The 27,506-nt window shown below is 44.7% G+C and overlaps 1 protein-coding gene across 1 annotated transcript in view; it reads right to left on the bottom strand.

The window, feature by feature from the left end:
• Positions 1 to 27,506, bottom strand: part of C2CD2L (C2CD2 like) — a 114,729-nt gene that overhangs the window by 22,451 nt on the left and 64,772 nt on the right. The window contains exons 4-11 of the mRNA XM_075840081.1: positions 22,841 to 22,948; positions 22,639 to 22,749; positions 22,449 to 22,551; positions 21,911 to 22,028; positions 21,727 to 21,791; positions 21,455 to 21,582; positions 21,007 to 21,178; positions 19,832 to 19,927 (exon numbers count right to left, since the gene is read on the bottom strand). Of these exons, the coding sequence (XP_075696196.1) occupies positions 19,832 to 19,927; positions 21,007 to 21,178; positions 21,455 to 21,582; positions 21,727 to 21,791; positions 21,911 to 22,028; positions 22,449 to 22,551; positions 22,639 to 22,749; positions 22,841 to 22,948 (901 nt within the window). The remainder of the gene's footprint in view (positions 1 to 19,831; positions 19,928 to 21,006; positions 21,179 to 21,454; positions 21,583 to 21,726; positions 21,792 to 21,910; positions 22,029 to 22,448; positions 22,552 to 22,638; positions 22,750 to 22,840; positions 22,949 to 27,506) is intronic.

The following is a 27,506-nucleotide window of genomic DNA, read 5'->3' as shown; positions in this document are numbered from 1 at the left end:
GAAAGTATAATCTCGTTCTGATGGGTGTTACAACCTCCATACATCCACCAAGGCCTCCTTATGAGTAAGGTTAAATAGCTCAGAGGGACTATCGTCCCCACCAGGACCCGTAGTATCCAACGAGGACCACATCACTTTGTTAAAATCCCCTAGAATCAATACTGAGCCCAGTTTATGTTTGGTAATGATTTTAAAAATGGACTAGAAAAATTTGGTCTGCTTCTGGTTCGGAGCATAAATGGACACCAAAGTAGAAGTAACATTATTAATATCGCAGATCAGCATAACATAGCGCCCATACGGATCTATATGAGACGATCGTAGCGTGAAGGCCACCGATTTTTTAATTGCAATAGCCACTCCCCTCTTCTTATTAAGGGCAGGAGACCCAAAGATATGTGGAAATTGCTTGTGATGTAATCGACATATATCCGCCTGATTTAAATGCGCTTCTTGAACACAGATAATATCCACATGAGACCTATGGGCTTCTTTCCACAGCATAGATCTTTTAAAGGGACTGTTAAGACCCTTCACATTAATGGAAACTAATTGTATCACCATCTTAGTGCACAGTTACTGCCCTCTAACTTCCCAACAGTTAGACATCCCACTGACAAATGAAAAGCCATGACAATATGAAATACATAGCAATGTAGATATGCCTGATATAGACCAAAAAACAGAACAGAAATTACAGCTGACAAACAGTCCGTGAACAAGTTACAAACCAGTGAAACTTCACATCCATCTGCAGGATGCAAAGGGGGGAAAAAGAAACACATCATTTGCAGTGTTTCAGCATGAGCCGTACCAAGGCTTACACATGTAGCTCGATCTTCAGAAAAACAGAAGTAGTCCAGGAACATGACATAACTTCCAAGGCCTGCCAAGCAGACCCTATGCCATCATATCTTTGCAGCAGAGCCATCACAGCTCAGTCAATGTGAAGATTTAGTTACCCACTCTTCTTCCAGCCGAGGTGTAGATTTCTGTCTCGGAGAAGAACTTGAAGAAGCAGACGGGAGTAACTGCATCACTTTTCCTGGCGAATTTGCAATCACCTTCCTTCCATCTTTCGTGATCACCAGTTTTACCGGAAATCCCCATTTATAGTGGACATTGTGCATTCTCAGGATCTTTGCAACTTCTTGAAATTCCTTTCTTTTAGCCAAAGTTACTGCAGATAGGTCAGTGAAAACGGACACCTCTTGAAATCTTTCAGGTAAATCCACTGGATTTCTGGCAGCTTGCATCATCTTTTCTTTAACCCCTTCCCGCCCAATCACGTACAGTTACATGATTAAAACTGGTGTCTTACCGCCTTTTCATGTAACTGTACGTGATGGAGATGAAGCTGGCTCAGGAGCTGAGCCAGCGACATCACCGCCGGGTGACAGCTATATGTTACAGCTGGCACCCTGATATATCGGCCAGGACCGGAGTTAGCATCCGATCCGGCCAATTAACCCCTCACATGCTGCGTTCAATAGAGATCGCAGCATGTGAGGAGTTTATAGCCACCGGCACCCCAGCAACGTGATCGCTGGGTTGCCGGTGGCTGCAAAGGCGATCAGAGGGCTAATACTTACCTCCCGGTCCGCCAGTAACGGAATCCTCCTATGCCCCGTCGTCGGCGGGGCCCAGGAGGTTTCCGGTACCATCGGCAAGATGGCGTCGGCTCAGCTTCCGGCTCAGAAGCTGAGCCAGCGTCATCAGCAGTGGGTGTCCGCTGTATGTTACAGCGGACACCCCGATCTATCACCAGGAACCGGAGCTAGCTCCGATTCCTGGCATTAACCCCTTCGATGCAGCAATCCATTGTGATCGCTGCATCCTAGAGGTTTGTAGAAAATCGGCAGCCTTGCCATGCGATGGCAACTGCTACTATGGCAACAGGAGCCCTAACAATGGACTCCTGTCTGCCATTACGTAAGCTGATTAGGACCCACCCAGAGGCGGAGCCTGATAGGCTTGCTGTCAGTGAACAACTGACAGTTCCAATACATTGCACTACATAGGTAGTGCAATGTATTAGAACATCAGACAAACAGTTGGACCTTCAAGTCCCCTACTGGGACTAAAAAAAGTGTAAAAAAAGTAAAAATAAAAGTTGTAAAACATACAATAAAAGTTTCAAGTAATAAAATAAAACACAATTGCCCTTTTTCCCTTATCAAGTCATTTATTATTGAAAAAAATAAAACCATACATATTTTGTATCGCTGCGACCGTAACGACCTAAACTATAAAAATATTATGTTATTTATCCAGCGCAGTGAACGCCGTAAAAAAAAAAAAAACCCTCAAAAACAAACACTGCCATAATTACTGGTTTTTTTGGTCACGGTCTTACAAAAATGTAAATAAAAAGCGATCAAAAAGTCGCATGTAGGGGGGGGGCGGAGTTACCGCGCATCGTGATGGACGCTTAACTCGAGAGCTCCTCACTTCACCTCCAGAAACAACAGCTTTTAAGCGGTTTACAGCGACAAAACAGCGACAAAATGGTGAGAACCTCTAAAGATAAATACAAAGACTCTCCTGGTCTGACAAAACAGGGGAAACAACAACCTGAAATGGACAAATTTCTGAGGAAAAAACTCACGTCCCCGGCAAAAATGGCGCTGGAACGCCAAGCAGAAGAGGCCGGAGATGACGACTCCGATGGAGAAAGTTCGACAACATACTCGGATACGGCAAGGAGCAGAGATACATTATCGAGATCATATTTTAAGAAAGCCCTGACACAGGCGGTCTCACCGATAATGCAGGAGTTAGCAGATATAAAAAACGACATCAGACAAATTGGACACAGAGTAGATGCGTTGGAAGAAGCCCAGTCCTCCATCTTGGAACATAGTGCCGCGATTAATACGACGCTTGCATCACATCAACTCCACATTAATAATACTCACCTGATGATAGAGGATCAAGAAAACCGCAGCAGAAGACGGAATATAAGAATAAGAGGCCTCTCCGAACTGACAACAGGAGAAGAGCTGCAACAGGTGACGAACCAAATTTTTGTGGAACTAGTGGGGCAAGAGAGAGCCGCTACAATGGTGATAGAGCGGGTGCATAGAGCTCTTAGACCAAAGCCTGCATTGCATGAACCTCCGAGAGATATAATCTGTGGACTGTTGAGCTTTGCGGATACGGCATGTTTGTTGAAAGCAGCGAGAGAAAAAGGAGACTTTCAGTTCGAAGAGTCCAAACTATTATTTTTTCAAGATCTTGCTCCTAGTACCTTTGCAAAGAGGAGAATTTTGAAACCTGTCACGGATAAATTGAGAGCTAATAAATTACCAGTGAGATGGCTATATCCGTTCGGATTGGCAACCATAAAAGATGGACGGCAAATTTCCATTCGAGCTCTAGAGGATTTACCGAAGTTCTGGGAGAAGACAGAAATACAACCAATTGAAATCCCGTCCTGGCTACCGGCACAGCTAGATACAAATTTTCCGGTACTACCGACACAAGAGGAATGGCAGAGAGCTTCTAGATTGAAGTCACCAAGAAATAAGAAACAACAAACGACCGACTTCAGGCCTCGAGACACTTGACCTGGACAGAAGGACGTTATGTGATAATATATTTTTTCTCATTTCTACAGATAGCGGTGAAATTAGAAGATTGCGTGAGTGATGTAAAACATATGTTTTAATTATATCTCATCCATACACGTAATTTTATTTCATTACATTTTATTTCAAGTTCACGCTATTTTATTTTATTGTATGCTGAAGAGTTAACTTTTCACAGTAAATATAAGTAGATGAGAAAATGTAAAATGGCCGCTCTAAGTAATTCCTGTAGAAAATAAGTTTGCATTCAGTTTAGCATAAGCAGAGGAGAAGCTGTTCTTTACCGCAAAGATTGTTTAATTCGCTACTAAAGTTTCTGAAGGGGGAATTTATATCTGGTGGCGCTTTGCTTACCCCCCCCTCTTGTCTTTCCTTACTTTCTTACTGTTCTAGTGGGAAAAGGCAAATGGCGACCAGGGAGAAGTTCTATCTCTATATGGTCATCAAAATATGGTTAATTCTGTGTCTTGACATATCGCTAAGCTCAGTTATACAAAAAGAGCAAGATATAGAAGCAGAGTTTGAAAATGCATTTGTACATAATTTGTTAAGTTTATACTGTGATCGTGCTTGGATAATACTGCGCCTGTCTCACAATGAGGTAGATAGATGGCTTCGTGCAAAATAATATCATTTAATGTTAAAGGATTGAATAGTCCGCAAAAAAGAAGCCAGATATTCAACTTAATGAGACGGGAAGATGCCGATTTGGTCTTCTTGCAGGAAACACACTTTAAAACAAACAAGATCCCTTCACTCCATACTAAAACATATGATAAATGGTATCATTGCACTCATAATGCGGCTTCTAGAGGCGTTTCAATTGGCATACGGAATACTATACCATTTACCCTTGAAACCTTGCAAGTAGACCCATTAGGTAGATATATCTTTATAAAAGGTACTATCTCCGGTAGGAAAGTAACGCTAGTAAACCTCTATGCGCCGAACGTGAGACAGGCGCAGTGGTTGCTGAAAGTAATGCGATTATTGCAACCCTTTTTTGAGGGCCTAGTGGTATTAGGGGGAGACTTTAACCTGACTTTAGACCCGCTTATGGATTCCTCTTCAAAAGTTTCACCTGTTGCCCACAAAAACCTTAGACGTCTTAAAGTCATGCTAAACAAATTCCAATTAAAAGATGTATGGAGACTTCAACACCCATCTATGAGAGATTACACCTTCTACTCTAACCCACACGATTCGTACCATCGTGCCATCGTTAGATTATTTGTTTTTATCTAAACAGTATTTGCCCCAAATATGTTCTTCCACAATTGGGAATATTACCATTTCAGATCATGCCCCAATTTCCGTTAAGATAACTTTGACAGAATTACCTGCCAGGGAGTGGAATTGGAGATTAAATGATACACTATTAGAAAGTACTACAGATGTAGCCTCAATTGAAAGTAAATTGACAGAATTCTTTGCATTTAACGATGACCCTCTCATATCTAGACCTGTATTATGGGAGACACATAAGGCGTTTGTGAGAGGAGAATTAATAGCTTTGGGCTCGCGTGTAAAGAGACAGAGATCTCAACTCATAAACGAGGTGTTAAACCAAATCTCCTATTTAGAAGCAGTACATAAGAAATCGCAATTGCAAGCTAATCAGATAGAACTACAGAACCTCAGACAAAAATTGAAGAATATATTGAACGTAAGAGCAGCGAAATCCCTTCAGTTACTTAAATATAAATCATATGCCCACGGGGATAAAGGGAATAAAATAATGTCAAATCTTATTAAACAGCAAAGAGGGAAAACATTTATATCATCTATTCGAGACACCGTAAATAAGAAAGTCACGAAGACAGCCCAAATAGCTCAAGAATTTCGGAACTATTATGAGGGGCTATATAACCTAGATACAAGTGATCAAAATAAAGAGGTTTCTCGGGCTAATATGGTAGAGAATTTTTTGAAATCGATTGAGACCCCATCCTTGACAGAAGAGGAAAAATCCTCGTTAATCGCCCCATTCACTTTAGAGGAAATAGAAAAAAGCCTGAGCTCAATTCCAAATGGGAAAAGCCCTGGACCAGACGGTCTTCCGATTATCTACTTTAAAAAGTTTAAACAAACCCTATTACCTTATTTCATGTCGGTATGTAATGATGTTTTGAAAGGTACACATTTCCCAATGCAAACATTAGCAGCAAACATCACAATAATCCCTAAGGAGGGGAGGGACCTGGAAAGATGCGGTAACTATAGACCCATTTCACTACTAAATGCGGATTTAAAATGGTGGGCAAAAATATTAGCGACAAGAATTGGTTCCTTTCTGGCCAAGCTGATAGGAGTGGAACAAGTGGGATTTGTGCCTGGACGAGAGGGGAAGTTTAACACTACTAGAACCATTCAAGCCCTGTTCTATGCAAAACATCATAAGATTCCTCTGATGCTTCTTGGTACAGATGCAGAGAAAGCATTTGACCGGATCGACTGGCCTTATTTAAAAGCGGTTCTGCATAAATTTGACTTCCCGCAACAATTCATTGACGCAATTTTCTCCTTATATAAGAACCCCTCAGCAAGAACACAAGTGAACGGCATCTTTTCAGCTCCCTTCCCTATTGGGAATAGAACACGTCAGGGATGCCCCCTATCCCCTACCTTGTTCATACTGGTAATGGAAACTTTGTTATTAAAGATAAGACAAACTCCCAAAATTAAAGGACTTCAGGTAGGGAATTTCGAACATAAAACAGCTGCCTTTGCTGACGATTTGTTAATTTATATAACCAACCCCTTAGAAGCGCTTCAAAAATTTTACAGATCTTTGAAGAATTTGGCCAAGTATCTAACTTTAAAATCAATTATGACAAATCATAAGCACTTAATGTATCACTGCCACATAATCTGTTCCTAGCTGTCAGTACACAGTCTCCCTTTAAATGGCCGAAGTCTGAACTAAAATATTTAGGTTTAAAAATTACAGCGAACCCAAACATGCTGTTTGATAGAAATTATAATCCGATATACTACAAAATAAAAAAAGTTTTTAGCAAAACTGAAAATACCATTTATGACAACGCTAGGCAGAAAAAACCTGATTACAGCATTTGTCATACCTCAAATTCTTTACATCTTACAATCCTTGCCCATTGATACACCAACGTATTACTTCTCTAGATTCAAAAGGTTACTCATGGAGTTCTTATGGAATAAAAAACGTCCTAGAATTGCATACGCACAATTAATGAGGAGAAAGGGAGAAGGGGGGTTGTCATTCCCAGATCTAAATACCTATTATAGAGCTATTCAATTAGGGAGATGGACACAGTTAGCAAACAAAAATATTTCACTGCCACATGTTGATATAGAAAGGTACTCATTAGGTAATAGCATGGTATCTTATTTGTGGGTAAAGTCACAATTGCCCCCCAGAACATTGATTCAGAGTGACATGACTAGGGGACTAATTAAGACATGTCAAACCTCCTCGGCTTTACATTTACAGGATAATATGTACTTAACTCTGATGCCTCTATCCATAGCACCATGTGTAGTTGATAAGAATTGTACTCGGATTCCAGAGACATGGTCACAGCTGCACTCCATAAAAATAGCGAGGCTCTTCGAACAAACTGAGCTACCATCTCTGAAGCAATTACACAGAGAACTACACATACCGCAACCCAACGATATACAAACACTGGATTTTACACACACGTCAGAAGTTGAAGTTGTTAGCAAAAGAGAGAAAATCAGAGCCGACTTGGTTAGAAAATTATACACTATTTCCTACAATTCCCAAAAAATCTATTTCCAAGATATATAAAGAACTAATAACTAGTATGTCAAATAGTGTCCCGAGTTATGTGTATACTTGGGAGAAAGAATTTGGCTGCAGATTCTCTGAAAAAGAGAGATCTATTATCATGAGACACTCCCATGGCTTCTCGAGATGTATGAGAGTACAGGAAAACTCATAAAATACTCACACGTTGGTACAGAACACCTGAATTCTTGCATAACATATCAGTCTTACCAGTGAACACGTGCTGGAGATGTGATAAAGAAGTAGGTAATATGTCACATATTTGGTGGTTTTGTACGGAAATTCAGGGTTTCTGGAAGGAAGTGGAAACTTTGATTGGAGATGTGTGTTCTGTCTCGATAAGCCTCACGAAAGAACTAGTGTTGCTTTGGTTGCCTATTAAAGATTTTTCGCCTTCAACTAAAAATCTACCTACTTATATAATATCTGCAGCAAAGCTACTGATCCCAGCTCAATGGAAAAAGGCATTCCCACCTACTAGATCGCAACTTATGGCTAAAGTACATCAGATCTGCAGGTTGGAAGAACTAGCTGCGTGGGAAAACAAAAATAGAAGCTCTTTCTTAAATATATGGCAGCCCTGGATAAACTATAGGGATAAATTATAGAAATAAAGTTTGGAAATATAGAAGGGACACAGAGATGCAAACAGTCAGTAAAGTCAGAAGACTTCGAAAGTTACAAAAGACACATAGATAGAAGATAGGAAATGGATATTTATCTACTTATTAACATTGCAATCCGGGTCTTTAAACAAATGATATTTACAGTTTATATCTGAGATACGATCACAGTGGTTCACATGTTCTTTTATTGTTTGTATGTCTGTTAATTATTTGTTCTGAAAACCAGTAGACACACGCATGGTTACCGAAAAGAAGCACATTATTAACAGTTGATATAGTATGTAAATTTGCATGGTATGATAAGATGTGATGGTTCACTGATAAACAGTGTTAATGTACTATGAAACACAGGAAAGTTTGTAAAAACTATTATGTTTAAAATGCTATGTATGTCTACTTTCAATAAAAAGAGTTTATACAAAAAAAAAAAGTTGCATGTATCCAAAAATGGTACCTATAAAATCTATACCTCGTCTCACAAAAAACAAGCCCTCATACAGCTCCGTCAACGAAAAAATTTAAAAGTTATGGCTCTCACAACATGGCAACAGAAAAAATCCATTCTCTTTACAAAAGTTATTTTATTGTGCAAAAAGTTATAAAAAAGTTCTATAAATTAGGTATCGCCGGAATCGTACTGACCCGCAGAATAAAGGTAACATGTAGTTTATAACGCGTGGTGAACGCTGTATATTAAAAACTAAAAAAACTAAGGCAGAATTGCTGTTTTTTTGTCACCTTTCCTCCCAAAAAAAGGATAACAAGTGATCAAAAAGTTGCATGTACCCCAATATGGTACCAATAAAAGCTACAGCTCGTCCCGTAAAAAAAAAAGAGCTCTCATACCACTACGTCTATGAAAAAAAAAAAATTAGTCAAGGCACCAATAAGCCAGGAAATAAAAATATGCAGTTGTGCCGGCCCGAGGGGAACGTTTTTTCTGTTTCAAAAGGCGATGTATCAAGGCACTAAAATTAGGGAACCAGGAAGGGGAGGGCCCAACCATATCCGCTGGAAGCGAGGGCGTCCGTATTATACCAGGGCAACACTTTCCCAGCAAAATTCCCCAAACTGCAAAGGACATTTATCAGTGCGACACCGGCCTGTGCAGAAAGGATCGATCACAGCGTAATACACATCTATGGATTATTTTATTATTTTTTTTACCTCATTATTATACCACCTAACTATGCCCCTGATGTACTCTGCCGAGCTCACATATGCCCCACATTATAAACGGAAACAGTGATACTCAAACAAAACTATTACCAAGCAAATTCCACGCTCCAAAAGCCAAATGGCACGCCCACCCATCTGAGCCCTACAGCATGCCCAAACAGCTGTTTACGTCCACATATATGGCATCGCCATACCCGGGAGAACCCTTTTAACAATTTTTGAGGTGTGTGTCCCCAGTGGCATAAGCTGAGCACGACATATTTGACAATAAATTGGCAGATCTAGGGGAAAATTTTAATTTGTACCTTCCGCAGCACAATCATTTATGGAAAAGACACGTGGGGTGAAAATGCTCACTACACCCCTTAATAAATGCCTTGAGGGGTGTAGTTTCCAAAATGGGGTCACTTCTCAGGGGTTTCTTTTATTTCACATCAAAGCCTCTGCAATTGTGAACCAATACTTTATATGTCGCCAAATCAGGCCTCAATTTTACATGGTACTCTTTCACTCCTGAGCCCTGTCGAATGTCCAGGCAAAAGATTAGAGCCAAACGTAGGGTGTTTCTAAAACCGGGAAACACTGCATAATAATTAAGAGCTGTCTTGTTATGGTGGCATAAGCTGGGCACCACATATTGGCATATCTATGGAAAAAATCCAATTTTCACTCTCCCACATCATGTGCACACGAATTTCTGCAAAACACCTGTGGGGTTAACATGCTCACTACACCCCTAGGTAAATACCCGGAGGGTGGTGTTTCCAAAATGGGGTCACTTCTGGGGGGGGAATCCACCGTTTTGGTTCCACAGGGACTTTGCAAATGCGACATAGCGACCAGAAACCAAATGCAGCAAAATCTCTACACCAAAAGCAAATGGCGCTCCTTCCCTTCTGAGCCCTGCCGCGTGCCCAAACAGCAGTTTATGACCACGTGTGGGGTATTGCCGTACTCCAGAGAAGTTGCTTTACAAATGTTGGGGTTCTTTTTTTTCCTTTATTTGTTGAGAAAATTAAAAATTTGGAGCTAAAGCTACGTCTTATTGAAGAAAAAGGATTTTTTTTATTTTCACTGCCCAATTCTAATAAAATCTATGAAACACCTGTGGGGTCAAAATGCTCACTACACCCCTAGATGGATTCCTCAAGGGGTGTAAGTTTTCTCAAATGGAGTCACTTTTTTGGTGTTTTCACTGTTTTGTCCCCTCAGGGGCTTTGTAAATGCGACATGGCCTCCGCAAACCATTCCTGCTAAATTTGAGCTCCAAAAGCCAAATGGCGCTCTTTCCCTTCTAAGCCCTGCCGTGTGTCCAAACAGCCGTTTATTACCACATGTGGGGTATTGTTTTACTCGGGAGAAATTGCTTTACAAATGTTCTACTTTTCTCCTTTAGTCCTTGTGGAAATTAGAAAAAAAATTAGCTAAACCTACATTTTATTTCAAAGAATGTAGATTTTAATTTTCACAGCCTACTTCCAATAATTTCTGCAAAAAACCTGCGGGGTCAAAATGCTCACTATACCCCTAGATAATTTCCTCAAGGGGTGTAGTTTCCCAAATGGGGTCACATTTGGGGGGTTTCCACGGTTTTGGCACCGACAGAGCCCTGCAAACCTGACATGGAGCCTAAAATATTTTCTAATAAAAAGGAAGCCCAAAATCCACTAGGTGCTCCTTTGCTTCTGAGACCGATGCTTCAGTCCATTAGCACACTACGGCCACATGTGGGATATTTCTAAAAACTATAAAATCTGGGCAATAAATATTGAGTTGCATTTCTCTGGTAAAAACTTGTGTTACAGAAAAAAATAGATTAAAAATGAATTTCTGCCAAAAAAAAATAAATATGAAATTTGAACATTTCACCTCTACGTTGATTTAATTCCTGTGAAACGTCTAAAGGGTTAAGAAACTTTCTAAATGCTGTTTTGAATACTTTGAGGGGTGAAGATTTTAAAATGGGGTGACTTTTTGGCGGTTTCTAATATATAAGGCCCTAAAAGCCGCTTCACAACTGAACTGGCCCCCGTAAAAATAGCCTTTTGAAATTTTCTTGAAAATGTGAGAAATTGCTGCTAAAGTTCTGAGCCTTGTAATGTCCTAGAAAAATAAAATGACGTTCAAAAAACGATGCCAAACTAAAGTAGACATATGGGGGATGTTAATTAGCAACAATTGTGTGGTATAACTGCCTGTCTTACAAGCAGATACATTTACATTTAGAAAAAGGATAATTTTTGCAATTTTTCACAAAATTTTGGTGTTTTTCACTGATAAATATTGAATTTATCGACCAAATATTTCCACTATCATAAAGTCCAATGACTCACGAGAAAACAAGAATCAAAATCGCTTTGATAGGTAAAAGCATTCCGGAGTTACCACATAAAGTGAAATATGTCAGATTTGAAAAAATGGGTCTGGTCCTGAAGGCCAAAATGAGCTCGGGCCTGAAAGGGTTAAAGTGAAAAAAGTGCAGCCGAGCTATCACATCTCTGGGAATGGCGGCAGAAAGCTCTTTAGGTTTCGGAATACGGTGAACTCTATCAAGAAGTAAATCCAATGCAGGTGAAAGAGGCAGTAAAACAATGAAGAAGTCAGTGAGAAACTTCAACTGTTCAGCTTTAATAGATTCAGGAATACCTCTGAACCCAACGTTGTTGCGCCTAGAACGATCTTCCATATCCGCAATTTTTAACCGCATGAGCCCCACTTCTTCCAGGGAGGAGTTAAGGTCTACCTACTCCTTATCGGCGCCAGAAAATTCTGCCATTTTTGTCTCCATGTGGGACGTACGTTCCCCCAATGCATTAAATTCAGCTTTAATATTCATAAAAGCTGACTGTATGTCCTTCTGCAAAGAAGATCTCAGACTTTCCAACATACCTTTTAGGATGTCTTCTGAAACAGCCGAGAAGCAGGGACTCTGAAGCACAGGGCGTCCCGTTATATAACTGCAGCGTGGGAGACATATGAGGAATCCCCACACAGATACTCACATTGCTACTGAAAGTCTCTCTGCCAAGCGTGGAGGAGGACATGTGGGGAGATTGATTGCAGCCAGGTGCACTGGTCAGTGAAGATGCAGGCGACGGAGTAAATCTGTCTCCTGACTCTGTATCTCCTCTGGTGCCGGCGCCCAGGGCCGCCATCAGGAATTTCAGGGCCCCCTACATCTACATTTTCTGGGCCCCCCTACCGTGGCACCGCCTGTTAACGGTACTCCGTCCAGTACTATATCATGGTACCCAGGGCCGCCAACAGGGGGGGTATTATGGATACTGATGTGAGAGGCCCGGCCAAACCTAATTGAAAAGGGGGCCCGGCAAACTGCCGCGACTTGCCTTTGGTAGAAAAAAAACAGGCCCCTGCAATGGGGCCCGTTTTTTTCACCAAAAGAATGTCATGAGCTGCGGGCCCCCCTTTCAATTAGGTTTGGCCGGGCCTCTCACATCAGTACCCCTAATACCCCCTTGATGGCGGCCCTGGGTAGCATGGGGGCCGTCAAACACCGCCGCCCGTGCGACCGATCACGCGCACCCGCAAACTCCCGCGCATGCGCACCGGCGACCGCCTGGAACCGCGCACCGAATTTTGAGGCAGATTTTGACCTGCCCACACTATCTTGCCGCATTTTTTGCCTGTGGCGATTGAGGACAGCAGACAGAAAACGCAGCGAAAAATGCATTTTCTGCCTCCCATTGATTTCGATGGGAGGTCAGAGGCAGAACCGCGGCAAGAAAGGACGTGCTGCTTTTTCTTTTTTCCGCGACTGGCTCCCATTGATTTCAGATTAAATCAATGGGGGGCGGTTTTGGAAGTTGTTTGGTGCTGATTCTGACGCAGTGTCCAAGTCAATATCAAGGCCCAAAAACTCTGGGAACTGGGCCTTATTGTTAGGGCTTATTCAGACGAACGTGTAATACGTCCGTGAAACGTGTGTGATTTTCACGCGCCTCGCACGGACCTATGTTACTCTATGGGGCCGTGCAGACTGTCAGTGATTTTCACGCAGCTCGAGTCCGCTGCGTAAAACTCACGACATGTCCGATATTTGTGCATTGTTCGCGCATCACGCACCCATTGAAGTCAATGGGTGCGTGAAAATCACGCCCAGCACTTCCGCAGCCGTATAAACTATGAATGAAAACAGAAAAGCACCACGTGCTACAAACATACAAACAGAGTGTCATAATGATGGCGGCTGCGCGAAAATCACGCAGCCACGCATCATACGCTGCTGCCACACGGAGCTGTTATGGACCTTTTGCAAGCGCAAAACGCCACGTTTTTGCGCGCGCAAAAAGCACACGCTTGTGTAAATCCGGCCTTAGGGTAGGAACACACTAGGCGTGAACGCTGCGGATTTTATGCAACACATTTTATTGTGTAAAATCCGCAGCGTATCACAGTCGCAGCAGAGTGGGTGAGGTTTGAACAAATCTCATCCACACGCTGCAAAAATAATGGACCTGCAGTGTGACTGCAGTCGCATGTCAATGTATTCTGTGGGATCGCTGCTCCTCTGTTGCAGAAATGCTGCGGTTCTGCCGCAAAAATCACAAATGAGAAAAAAAAAAAAAGGCACTTTTTTAAATTTATAAAAAAGTTTAGACTTGCCCCGGCCGTAGTCCTGGTGACGCGATCCTCTATTCTTAGCGTAGCCCCGCCTCCTGTCATGACGTTTCATCCCATGTGACTGCTGCAGCGGTCACATGGTCTACAGCGTCATCCCAGGAGGCGGGGCTACGTTCAGAAGAGAGAGATGCGTCAGTTAAACTACGGCCGGGGCAAGTCTAAACTTTTTTTTCCCTGCAGGATTCCCGCAGCGGACACGCCTCACCAAACCTGCGCCACTATTTGGTGCGGTTTTGCTGGCGGAATTCCCTGCGGCTCCCGGGATAAGCTGTGTAGTTTTACTCAGCATATCCGCCTAGTGTGTCCCTTATGATGTCGCTCCTGGAGCTGCTGCCGCTCTCTAAATAGGCAGTTGGTCCAGTAGAATTTGGAATTATTTTTTTTTGTGAACCAGCTTAAAAAAATACAAAACTTTTGTGTTAGGGCCTGTTCACATCACCGTTCGCTTCCGCTCCGGGGTTCCTTCTGAGGTTTCTGTCGGGTGAACCCCGCAACGGAAAGTGAAAGTGATAGCACAGCTTCCGTTTCCATCACCATTAGCGCAGTCGACTGCGCTATTAATTCCGTCCGAAAACCAGCCGGAATGGTGACGAACGGAAACCATTAGCGATGTTTCCGTCACCATTGAGATCAATGGTGACTGAAACGGAAGCTGTGCTGTCACTTTCACTTTCCGTTGCGGGGTTCACCCGACAGAAACCTCAGACGGAACCCCGGAGCGGTGGTTCGTCACCATTCCGGCTGGTTTTCGGACGGAATTAATAGCGCAGTCGACTGCGCTAATGGTGATGGAAACGGAAGCTGTGCTATCACTTTCACTTTCCATTGCGGGGTTCACCCGACAGAAACCTCAGACGGAACCCCGGAGCGGAAGCGAACAGTGATGTGAACAGGCCCTAACACAAAAGTTTTGTATTTTTTTAAGCTGGTTCACAAAAAAAAATAATTCCAAATTCTACTGGACCAACTGCCTATTTAGAGAGCGGCAGCAGCTCCAGGAGCGACATCATAAGGGACACACTAGGCGGATATGCTGAGTAAAACTCCACAGCTTATCCCGGGAGCCGCAGGGAATTCTGCCAGCAAAACCGCACCAAATAGTGGCGCAGGTTTGGTGAGGCGTGTCCGCTGCGGGAATCCTGCAGGGAAAAAAAAGTTTCGACTTGCCAGGGCCGTAGTCCTGGTGACGCATCTCTCTCTTCTGAACGTAGCCCCGCCTCCTGGGATGACACTGTAGACCATGTGACCGCTGCATCAGTCACATGGGATGAAACGTCATGACAGGAGGCCGGGCTGCGCTAAGAATAGAGGATCGCGTCACCAGGACTACGGCCGGGGTAAGTCTAAACTTTATCAATTTAAAAAAGTACCTTTTTTTTCTTCTCTTGTGTGATTTTTGCGGCAGAACCGCAGCATTTCTGCAACAGAGGAGCGGCGATTCCACAGAATAAATTGACACGCTGCGGCTTAAAAAGCCAAAGCCACACTGCAGGTCCATTTTTTTTTGCAGCGTGTGGATGAGATTTGTTAAAACCTCACCCACTCTGCTGCGACTAATACGCTGCGGATTTTCCACAATAAAATGTGCTGCATAAAATCCGCAGTGTTCATGCCTAGTGTGTTCCTACCCTAAGGCCGGATTTACACAAGCGTGTGCTTTTTGCACGCGCAAAAAACTTTGCTTTTTGCGCATGCAAAAGGTCCATAACAGCTCCGTGTGTCAGCAGCGTATGATGCGCGGCTGCGTGATTTTCGCGCAGCCGCCATCATTATGACACTCTGTATGTTTGTAGCACGTGGTGCTTTTCTGTTTTCATTCATAGTTTATACGGCTGCGGAAGCGCTGGGCGTGATTTTCACGCACCCATTGACTTCAATGGGTGCGTGATGCGCGAACAATGCACAAATATCGGACATGTCGTGAGTTTTACGCAGCGGACACACGCTGCGTGAAAATCACTGACAGTCCGCACGGCACCATAGAGTAACATAGGTCCGTGCGAGGCGCGTGAAAATCACTGACAGTCTGCACGACCCCATAGAGTAACACAGGTCCGTGCGAGGCGCGTGAAAATCACGCGCGTTGCACGGACGTATTACACGTTCGTCTGAATAAGCCCTAAGAATAAGGCCCAGTTCACAGAGTTTTTGGGCCTTGATATTGACTCGGACACTGCGTCAGAATCAGCACCAAAGAACTTCCAAAACCGCCTCCCATTGATTTAATCTGAAATCAATGGGAGCCAGTCGCGGAAAAAAGAAAAAGAAAAGCAGCACGTCCTTTCTTGCCGCGGTTCCGCCTCTGACCTCCCATCTAAATCAATGGGAGGCAGAAAATGCATTTTTCGCTGCGTTTTTTGTCTGCTGTCCTCAATCGCCGCGAGCAAAAAACGCAGCAAAAAAACGCGGCAAGATAGTGTGGGCAGGTTAAAATCTGCCTCAAAATCTGCCTCAAAATTCTTTAAGGAATTTTGAGGCAGATTTTTTTTTGCCTGCAAAATACTGTGTGAACAGGGCCATACATAAACAACACTTTGAGATAATTTACTCACTGTCAGAAGAGCTGCTCCCACTCCAGTCCTCTTCCGGCGATGTCTTCCAGGGGAGGTCTTCGGTCCAGACGTCCAGTCCTTCACCTCCAGCCAGGCTCCAGGTAAGTTTTGTCCATGTGGGTCCGCGGCTGCGCGCGCTTCGTTCGCGGGTGCGCGGGCGGCCGGTCGCGGGTGCGCGGGCGGCCGGCCGCGGGTGCGCGCGCGGGCGGTCTCCAGTGCGGGCGTTCGTGGATGCGCGCTCGCGAGTGCGCACGCGCGGGAGTTTCATTGTGCGCGCGATCCGGTGCGCGCGCGCGGGCGGACGGTTTGACGGCCCCCCATGACGAGGGGAGGGGGCCCGCAGCAGCAGCAGCAGCAGCTCACGACATTCTTTTGGTGAAAAAAACGGGCCCCATTGCAGGGGCCCGTTTTTTCCTACCAAAAGAATGTCGAGGCAGTTGCCGGGCCCCCCTTTCAATTAGGTTTGGCCGGGCCCCTCACACCACTACCCCTAATACCCCCCTGATGGCGGCCCTGCCGGCGCTATCTGGTGACCTCGTGGACGGGAAGAACTCAGTGAGTCTCGCTGAGCTCTCTTTCTTCTTTGCCTTCCTCATTATAAACTTTGATAAACTTTGATCCTGCAAAGCTTGCACTACTCCTGGACTCAAATATAGTCCTGGAAAGTGTAGATTAGAGCCGCTTTGATGCCTGGTGTAACGGAGCTAAGGCAAACACGTCTTACTCCATGCTCATCTGGCCACGCCCCCCAGTTTCTTGAACTTTTAAATTTTATTATATATATATATTTTTTCTACTACTAAACCAGATTTCACTTTTTTCTTTTTACTACACATTTCATTACTCCGTCTAGGGGACTTGAACCAGCGATCGCTGGTACAATACACTGAAGTATCAACATTATTAGTTAGTATTGCAGTATATCATCATTTTTAGGCAGTCCTGGGAGCCCCTCGGCTGCCACGACAACCATAGTCACCCCCCAGATCTCATTGTGGGGGGGGGGGGGGGATGATGCGCTGTCTGAGGGGGCTGCCTCAATGCCTCAGATGCTGCGGTCGCGATTTAACACAGCATTTGAGGGGGTTAAACAGCCAGGAACAGCACGATCACTGTTCCTGGCAGTTAGTCACGGGTGCCTGCTGACCGACACCCGCAGCATATGGCGCGCGCTCAGTACGTGGGCACGCACCATACATTTCCCCCTGCACTACGACGTACCAGACACGTCGTTTTGCGGGAAGGGTTTAAAGGTATTCCCAGAATGGATGTAAATGGTCTGATCACTGGGGGCCCCACCGTTGAGACCTTCACTGATTGAGAGAACGACAGGGGTCCCGATCACCCTGTTCCTCCTCACTGATGGACAGCAGTGATGAAGTCATCAAATGGAGCAGCAATCAAGCATGCGCGCTGCAGCTCCATTCAATGTCAGTGGGAATGACAAACATCGGAGTACAGCGCTCGGCTGGTACAATCCGTCCCATAAATATAAAATGGAGTGGCGGTCATATGCTTGACTGCACATTAATTCAAGCTACTGCTCACTGCAGGATGGGGGGGAATGCAGTGAAGATCTGGGGGTACAGGACTCCCATCCTCGCAATCGGTGGGGGTCTTAGCAGTGTGGCCCCCCAGCGATCAGAGAATCAACACCTATCCTGTGGGTAGGTGATAATTGGTGATAAATTGTCAATTCTGGGACAACCCCTTTTAAATGTAATGTGAATAGTCGGCTTGTAATTTTAATAAAATTAAAAATAATCACAAACAGGGCTTGATGGGTTTTATTCAGAATGGATAATAAACTAAAACCTATAGGAATATATGCCTACAAACTAAAATGTGATCAATAGAAGATGTGCAGGAATTTACCGTATTTTTCAGACTAGAAGACGCAGTTTTTATTAAGAATAAATCTTACTAAAAGGCCCCTGCGTCTTGTAGTCCGCAGTCAAGGGACCCAGCATCGCCGGACCCCCTGACCGCTTCATTACTTAGCCCCTTCCAGACCCATGACGTGCAGGCACATCACAGAGCGGGGATGATGTATGAAGCAGGCTCACACGCTGAGCTCTCTCCATACACTACATGCTGCTCTAATGGCCAGAAACCGCTAATCCTGGCCGTTTAAAAGTGTTGTGCCATTAAACACATGTATCCACTATTCGTGGATAGGAATACATGTGTGATCGCTGGGGGTCCAACAAGATAAGGAGAACGGGTACCGAAAGTCACCATGAGCACTGCATGAGAAGCTTTGACTTCCACGTTCTGCGTCCGGCAGCTTCGTAGAGATGAATGGGATTCTTCTGCGCATGCGCGAGTGGCTCTCCATTGATCCCTATGGAGCTGCGGAACAAATAAGCCGGACGCAGAACCCGGAAGTCCAGGCTTCTCGTGTAGCGCTGAGGGTGACTTTCTGTCCCCTGTTCTCCTGATCGGTGTGGGTCCCAGCGGTCGGAACCCCAGCGATCCCACATGTAGCCTCTATCCTGTGGATAGGGGATACATGTGTTTTATGGCAAACCCCTTTAACTAGTTAAACGCCGCGGTCAATAGCGACCGCAGCATTTATAGGTGTTTTTCTATGAAGGACATTTATGACATATCCACAGGATACATCATAAATGTCAGATAGATGCGGGTCCCACCTCTGGGACCCGCACCTATCTCTAGAACGGGGCCCACTTAACCCCATTCTAGCTTTCTGTGCTCTCCCGGAAACTTTATTACATGTGGAGTTACTGAAACAGCGTAACTCGCTGAGCCACGCCGTTTCCATAACTCCCTTAGAACTGAATAGTATTTACAGAAACAGAGTAGCTCGCATGCTATGCTGCTTACGTAACTGCCATTCACTACTATGAGTTAGAGAAATAGCGTAGCTCAGCGTGTTACGCTGTTTCAGTAACTCCACATGCAACAGAGTGTCCGCTGGTTCAAGTCTCCTAGGGAAACTAATAAAATATGTAAAAAAAACAAACAACCGTTAAATACAAAAAAACCTTTTCCTATTTTTCCCCAAGCACAATCTAAAAAATAAAATTATTTGGTATCGCTGTGTCCGTAAAAGTCCGATCTATTACAATAGACTATTATGTAACTCGCACGCTGAGTTTAAAAATGTAAAAACACCAAAATAGTTTTTTGGTCACCTTAGAGCTTAAAAAAATGAAATAAAAAAAAAAAAGGGAACAAAAAATAAAAAAAATCATATGTACCAAAAAAAATGGTGCCAATAAAACTATAGCTCGTCCCTCAAAAAATAAGCCCTCACACCGCTTAATCGCTGAAAAAAATATAAAAAAAAAAAGTTATGGCTCTCAGAATGTGGTGAAACAGAATAAATTTTTTTAACAAATAATTTTTTCCCTATTTTCGGATTTCTAAAACCTGTGTGCGTCAAAATACGGTAAATGAGAAAAACAAAATGGAACAATATCTTACCACTACCACTCGGGGAGGAACCAGGAGAGCAGCTTCGAGTGAATAAAATTGGTTTTTCAGTCACTTCAACTTTAGATGGTGATGTGGTAGGAGAGTCTGTGGCCAAAAGTTCAAACAAAAGTTTAGCTAAAAGGAAAAACCTAGTTTAATAAATCAAAATGTGACATCTTCTACACCGCCTCACTGCTAAACTGCAAATTCAAGAGTGTCACAATAATGAGACTTCCCTAATAAGCAGAATGTTGGAGCTTGCATACTTGTTCTGAACTAATGGTACGTTTAAACCCGTCGGCCTTATTCACACGGACCAGTCCGTATTGCGCGTGCAAAAAAACGCTGCGTTTTGTGCGCGCAAAAGGTCCGTGTGGCATCACCATATGATGCGTGGCTGCGTGATTTTCGCGCAGCCGGCATTATGACACTCTGGTTTTATGTTTACAAACAGAAAAGCACGTGGTGCTTTTGTGTTTTCATTCATTCATTTAACTACTGTAGCGTGCATCACGCGCTGCACCCGGAAGTGCTTCCGTGCGCGATTTGAACACACCCATTGACTTCAATGGGCGCATGCTGCGCGAAACACTGCCAAATATAGGACATGTCGTGAGTTTTACGCAGCGCACATACGCTGCGTGAAATTCACTAACAGTCTGAACGGCCCTATTCATTAGCATAGGTCCGTGCGAAGCGCGTGAAAATCACACGCGTAGCAGGGACGTATAACACGTTCGTGTGAATAAGGCCTTAGGCCCCAGGTTGGGGGAAGTTTTTTTCTCAGAATTTTGAGCCAAACACCGAAGTGGACACAAAAGAGAGGAGATGCAGTCTTTTCTTTATACCTTTCCATCCACTCAGAGCCACTTCTGGCTTTGGCTCAAAAAAACTGAACCAAAATGTGCCACAGAAACTCCATCAAAATTGTGTATGATCCGAACCTTAAAAGGGGTTGTATTTTTGCATTGGCCATAAGTGGCCAAGCTATTTGAAATAAAATAAAGTTTGTTTTGTGAAGTTTTTTTTTTTTTTATGTACTGGATAATAGTTTTGTTTTTTTATATAGATTGAGTGTAAAACCATAAACAAAAACAAACAAAAACCAATAATTCAGTTGAAAGATTGCTAAACAGCAACACGTTTTACCTAATATTTGTTTAGCACACATCTATAAAACTTACCTATTTTACAATCAAGCTTTGGCCTTGACTGAATAGTTGTCACAGTAGTTACAATAGTACCATCTGGCATCACTGTTCGATCCATTTCCACTTTCTTGGTTGGAGTAATAGTAATTCTCTGAGTCGGAGTCCCCAAGGTTGCACATGGTAGATTCCCCTCTGGTATATGAAACTATGAACGGGATGGAAAACAACAAGCCATAGATTAGAATAAGAAACACGTGTATACACGCCGCAGCCCAATTATTTTTATTTTGTTTTTATTTATTATTTGATAGGAAGCAAAGGATTCAGAAGGAGGAACATTTTTTCACTTTTAATTTGTTCTTGGCCGGGGCCCCAGAAGTCAAACTTACACCGCATGTATCCGAACGCTATTGCCATCAATCAGTTTTGGTTTAGAACGCCTTTAATGCATATTCATTAGGTATTATGTATTATTATTCACCTCCACAGATATTGATGGTGCGGTGATTTTAGACAATGTAGAGCACAAGGTGAGTGGATAAAGACATTTCCCACACAGGTCTATTTCAGGTGACCTTAGAGCCACTAAGGTGTGGCCGACGAGGAGATCTTAAAAAAAAAAACAAAAAAAAAACGTTATATATTTATATAAATATATATATACACACACATACGTATGATTACCTTTAGAATGTGACAGGCACAAGTGTGCCAGTAACATCTAGAGAAGGAGGGTTATGAAAAATCTCTTACGTTCTGCACCTCTCACCATCTGCCACACTTTCAAAGATAGTTCCTTGCTCTGAGGAGTGAGTTCACTGTATTAGGAGAACAGTAAAGCCTTTATCATCAAATCACAAGAGCATAAAAAGCTTTCCTAACATTTATAATAGCCCTTTGTACCATACAGTCCCAGGGACCCCTTACACCTGCTCACAATATCATCTCCTCACTCCATGAGATGTTCCAGGTATCTCCTTTATGTATCTTGGCACAACGTGTTTTTTTTCGCTGACAAGGGCTATCCAGTTCCGCTTCACATATCAGCTCAACATCTGAAAAACGAGCCACAGAAAATGAATGAACAAAATGCCCATAGCGACCAATCCAATGTAATTTTCTTGTGTATACTAGAAAATGAAATCAGAACTCACTGGTTACAACGGACTAAACGTCTATGAACCAGCGTCAGGGATCATGCACTCTGTCTAGCTGTGTGCACAGAGCCTGTACGGAAGTGCACGTAGGCCCTATGTCTCCTTAGCATAGAGCTGGTCAGCCCCCGCATCTCAATGTATCAGCCCCCGCATCTCAATGTATCAGCCCCCGCATCTCCAAGCAACAAACTAAGATATTGGAGGCATATGGAGGTAGAGTAGCAACCCCATATACCTCTATGGGAGCCCTATTACGGCCGTGTGCACGAGGTCTAAAGCTGCTCCAACTGCACATAAGAATACTCTAAAACAACAAACCTGGATCTTGCAGAACAGGATCCTGCAGACGTAGCCGTCGAACAAGAAGTTTCAAGCTGTCTGTTCTAGTCGGGAATCCCTGAATCAGTTTGTCACAAATACCCTATGCAGTACAGATATATCAGTATAACTTGAAGACAGGAACTAAAAGGCAAACAATACAGCGTAGTAGGAGTAGTAAAACACTTACCATATTACTATCATGAGCCTTTAAGTTGAACATCATGGCTGGCTCTGCTGTAAGTAATGCATTTTGTACAAGGTCTTGAACCGTACAGAGTTCTGCCCCTCCTTCACTACTCTGCGGATAAAGACAAGAGAGTCTCCAAAAATTATTGGGACCTGCAGTAAATCAAATACAAGTACAGAAGAAATAAATTTACAGCGCATACCTGATGCGAGTGCTTGGGTACTAGATTAAGCAACATATCAGGATGCTCCTTAAAACTCCACGATACCAGGAGGCCTGCCTGCTGCAGCTCTTGTAAGCAAACTTCTATCTGGAAATGACAGAAAAGTAGATATAAGGGTAAGTTCAGTTTTTTTGGCACGGAAAACGCGCCAAAAAACGGCCGCAAAAGCCGCTCATTGATTTCAATGGGAGGCGGAGCAGTTTTTTCCCGCGAGTGGAAAAAAAGGTCTCGTGGGAAAAAGATGCGACATGCCCTATCTTCGGGCGTTTACGTCTCTGACCTCCCATTGACATCAGGGTCAATTGCACCAAATGGGCTGAATGAACAGCTCGACTATACATGTTTCTTTTAATACAACAACTATATATATATATATATATATATATATATATATATATATATATATATATATTTCCAAGGAACACGAAAAATCTGAATAATTTTACTTTAGAGAAATAAAGTTCTATCCCCCTTGCAACCTAGACTTGTTATGCGCACGCACTTACAGTAAGTCGCACTGCCATTAAATATCCTAAATATTAAGATAACATGATCTATAGATAATTCCCTTTAATAAACATAAGCCCTAACTGGTGATGACGGATCAATGTCTTTGGCACCTGGGGTATATGGGTATCGGACTAGGCACCACAACCTCCGATGTTCATGCATCCTACTTACGCCAAGATTCAGTTTCCCCCTACCACCTGCGAATTCTTCACTGGGCTCAATTCCCTCATGCACGAGATGGGTTTAACCAAGTCTCTATTTTCACCCACCCTGTCCTATTTCTGCAGCGTCTATCATAGACGCTGCGAATCTGGCCAATGGGAAGTAGTGTGGTGAGCGTCACAGCCAATGGTGGGCTGTCGTATCACCAAAAAAAGGGCGGAGTCTCATCGCGCCCCGTTACCTAGGCAACGTCTCCACACAGCGGACGCATACTTAGAACCGCTGTGTGCGGACCGAATATCTCTCCCCTTTGTGAGAGGAGATTGCGCCTCGTGACTTTTTTTGCAGGATGGACGACGACTCGCAGGACGATCAAAGGCTGCACTGACACGGCAGTCTGCCTGTTGGTGGGGCTGGGGACGCCCGGCAAATCATGCCTCCTACACAGTACACACCCCCAGATGTCATAGGGGAGTGTCAAAGGAAGGGTGGGGGAGGGAGTCACCAGATCTAAATGGGCAAGGGAAATACTCATCGTTGCGACGTCAGAAGCAGGCGTTGGTTCTGACACTTCAGAACAGACGGTGACTTCTTGCCACTGCAAGTATGATTTCACCTGAAAGCTTTTTGAAAATAGACAGCTGCAATAATCTTAACGCAGCACCCATGGAAGCTGGGTAAAGCTGTTCTTTGACCTATCTCCCTGAGGAATCGTTTGGTCAGGAGGAAACGCATTCGGAGGACTTTCATTTACCACTTGTTGGAGAGGCTACCCGATCCCTTTGCATTTAACAGAACAGGTGGATGACCTTTAACATCAAAATGGGTAGGGGGGTGTGGTGATATCAGGTGTTTGGCATCGCCGTTGTGGTTGAAATAATCCAGGCGGATGCAGAAAATAGTTTAACAGTTAAAACAGCGGGGCACAATACACAGAGGGGCACAATACACATACCACTCGCTGTGATAAAGTCAATTGGTTGATGGTAAATACTCTGCTTTCTTTCTTTACTCTGGACCCAGGATCTCCCGTCTGTAAATGGCTGACTCCAACTGATTTTTCTTACCAACTGTCATGCAACACCAGACACGCCTCCTGCACACGGGACAGTCCAAAAGGGGAAATTCTATGAGGCGAGATAGAGCTGAATGATGGGAGAGTCCAGGATGGGAAATAGAGGGGAATAAAGGGACGATACAAGGGCCGATCACCGGGCTTCATTTAAAAACAACTGTCTTAAGGTGGTATGGGTGGGAAAGACTGACATGATCTGACACTTGGTGCCAGAACATCACTCACATTCCACCACATAGTTCCCCCTTCTTAAATCCACAGGGAGTCAGATTGGCCCTCTGGCGGGTCGACGGTGACCTGGGGGCCAGTTAATGAGGTTCTACGCCCATCAGTGTCCTGTTGCCGGGAGAGACCTTCGGCGTTAACATGGTCTCAGCCCTTCTTGTGGGAAACAAAATTATAGGATTGCAGAGCCAAACTCCATCGCAACAACCGACCATTGTCTCCAGTGCAGCCAACTAAGAAGATTATGATCCGTAATGACAGTGAATTCCCTCAAATAAACATAGGGTTTCAGTTTTTTGAGGGCCCACACAATGGCCAGGCACTCTCTCAATTGTAGCGTAAGCCCGCTCTCGGTCCAGCAACTTACGGGAAAGGTAGGCAATGGGGTGCTCGTGACCGGCTTGGTCAACCTGGCTTAGTACTGCTCCCAGTCCAACATCAAAGGCATCTGTTTGTACTAGGAACCGCCGGTGGAAGTCAGGGGCGGCCACAATACAGGGGATGATGCCAGGGCGGTCTTAAGACTCTCAAAGGCCTGGTCACTGTCAGCGGTCCAGGGCATATGCTTGTTGAACCTTTTGGCTGTGAGGTCTGTCAGGGGTTTGGCCAGGGAGCTGTAGTGAGGTATGAATTTTATAATACCCTGTGGTCCCTAAGAATGCCCTGACCTGTTTCTGGTTAGTTGTCCGGGGCCACTGGAGAATGGCTTCCACTTTGGCCAGCTAAGGAAAGAGGCGACCACTTCCTACCCGGTAACCTAAATAGGAAACGTCGGCCATTCCCATTTGGCAGGGCGAACGGTCAGGCCTGCAAGCCTGAAGCGCTCTAAAATTTGCACCACATGGGCCAAGTGTTCCTCCCAGGTCTCACTGAAGATGGCTGTCATCCAGGTACGCCTGGGCATAGCCTTGACACCCCACGAGAATCCGGTCGACCATTCTCTGGAAGGTCGCAGGCGCATTCTTCATCTCAAACGGCATGTCCGTAAATTCGAACATGCCAAATGGGGTGATGAAGGCGGAGCGCTCTTGGGCCTCCCTGGTCGTGGGAATATGCCAGTAGCCCTTGCTGAGGTCCAGAGTAGACACGTAGCTTGCCCCCAACCCAACCTATCAAGTAGCTAGTCGATCCAGGGCATGGGATAGGCAACTGTAACGGTTACCTCGTTCAGCCTCCGATTGAAGACACAGAACCCCGTGGTTTTGTCCTTCCTGCTGACCAGAACGACGCCAGCCGCCCAAGGGCTGTGAGATGGTACAATGATCCCCATCTCCATCCACCTCCTTTCGCATCATGTCTAACACTGCGGGAGCCACGCGAGATGCTGGCTGCCTCATAGGCCGGGCTCCCACAGCGTCAACCTGATGGGAGACCAAGGAGGTACGGCCTGGACACGTGGTAAACAGTGTTTCCTGCGCATCCAACACATCCCCTGTCTGCTCTGAGCAGGGGACAAATGGGACCCTAGCTGTTTTTCTGCTATTCCCGGACCTTGTCGGGCTTCGGCTAGGTGGTCAGGGATGTGATCGGCATCAGGGTCATCCATGGGCGGGCAATAGACGGCCATGGCAGTGACTTCCCGCTCCATGTAGGCTTTTAACCTGTTATGATATAGGCGTATCCTGGTCCTTTCTTTGTCTAGGGCTACTGAGCAGTTTGTTTCCCGGTGCCATCCAACTACTGTGAAGGGTCCTGCCCAGTTGGCTTGCAGCTGGTTACGCTTTCCAGGCACCAGAACTAATACCTTCGTTCCCACTTCTAACTCGCGGGGCATGGCTCGCTGACCGTAACCGCGCCCGTCGTCCGAGTGACACGTAAATTCTCATGGGCCAAGCGTTTCGCAGGTTGTGCACATATTCTACTATCGGGGCCTCCGGCCTTGAGAAAGATCCCTCCCAACCTTCCCGGACCAAGTCCAAGGGCCCTCGGACCTTCCTCGCGTATATCAACTCGAACAATGAGAACACAGTAGACTTCTGCGGCACCTCTCTATAAGAGAGGAGAAGCTGCTGCAGAGAGCGTTCCCAGTCCTTCCCCTCTGCATGGACATACCGGAGCAGCAATTGCTTGAGGGTTCCATTGAACATTTCGCACAGTCTGTTCGTTTGGGGGTGATAGGCGGTAGTCCTTAGTGGACGTACCCCGAACCGATTCAAGAGGGACTGCATCAGTTCCCCTTGGAATTGGGAGCCTTGGTCGGTCAGCACCTCCTGTGGGAACCCTACCCTACTGAATAAGTCCATCAGGCCGTGGGCAACGTGCTCCGCATTCAGGGATGAGAGTCGCGGCATCAGGGTAGCGAGTAGCAAAATCTACCAGCGTTAATATGTAGCGCTTCCCACGAAGGCTGGGTAGCGGCTCTATCAGATCTATGGCTACCCGCTGGAAGGGTTCCCCGATAATGGGAATGGATTGGAGCGGAACTCTGCAACGCGCTCCACCTAACCGTTGACATACGAGGCATGAGGCTCGGTACCGCTATACGTCCTGTGTCATCCCTGGCCAAAAGTAGTATCGCTGGAGACTGGTTCTGGTTTTCCGATTGCCGGCATAGCCTGCTGTTGGGATATCATGGGCCAGGGAGAGCAAGTGGAAACGGTAGCGCAAGGGCACCATCAGTTTGCTTAGTGGCGATCCATGGGGCCTCGGGTGAAGTCATGGGTTTTATGCGAT

This window comes from Rhinoderma darwinii, chromosome 10 (genome assembly GCF_050947455.1).
Source record: "Rhinoderma darwinii isolate aRhiDar2 chromosome 10, aRhiDar2.hap1, whole genome shotgun sequence".
NCBI lineage: Eukaryota > Metazoa > Chordata > Amphibia > Anura > Rhinodermatidae > Rhinoderma > Rhinoderma darwinii.
Note: the sequence above shows the minus strand (reverse complement) of the source record. Positions and strands in the feature narration are given on the sequence as shown.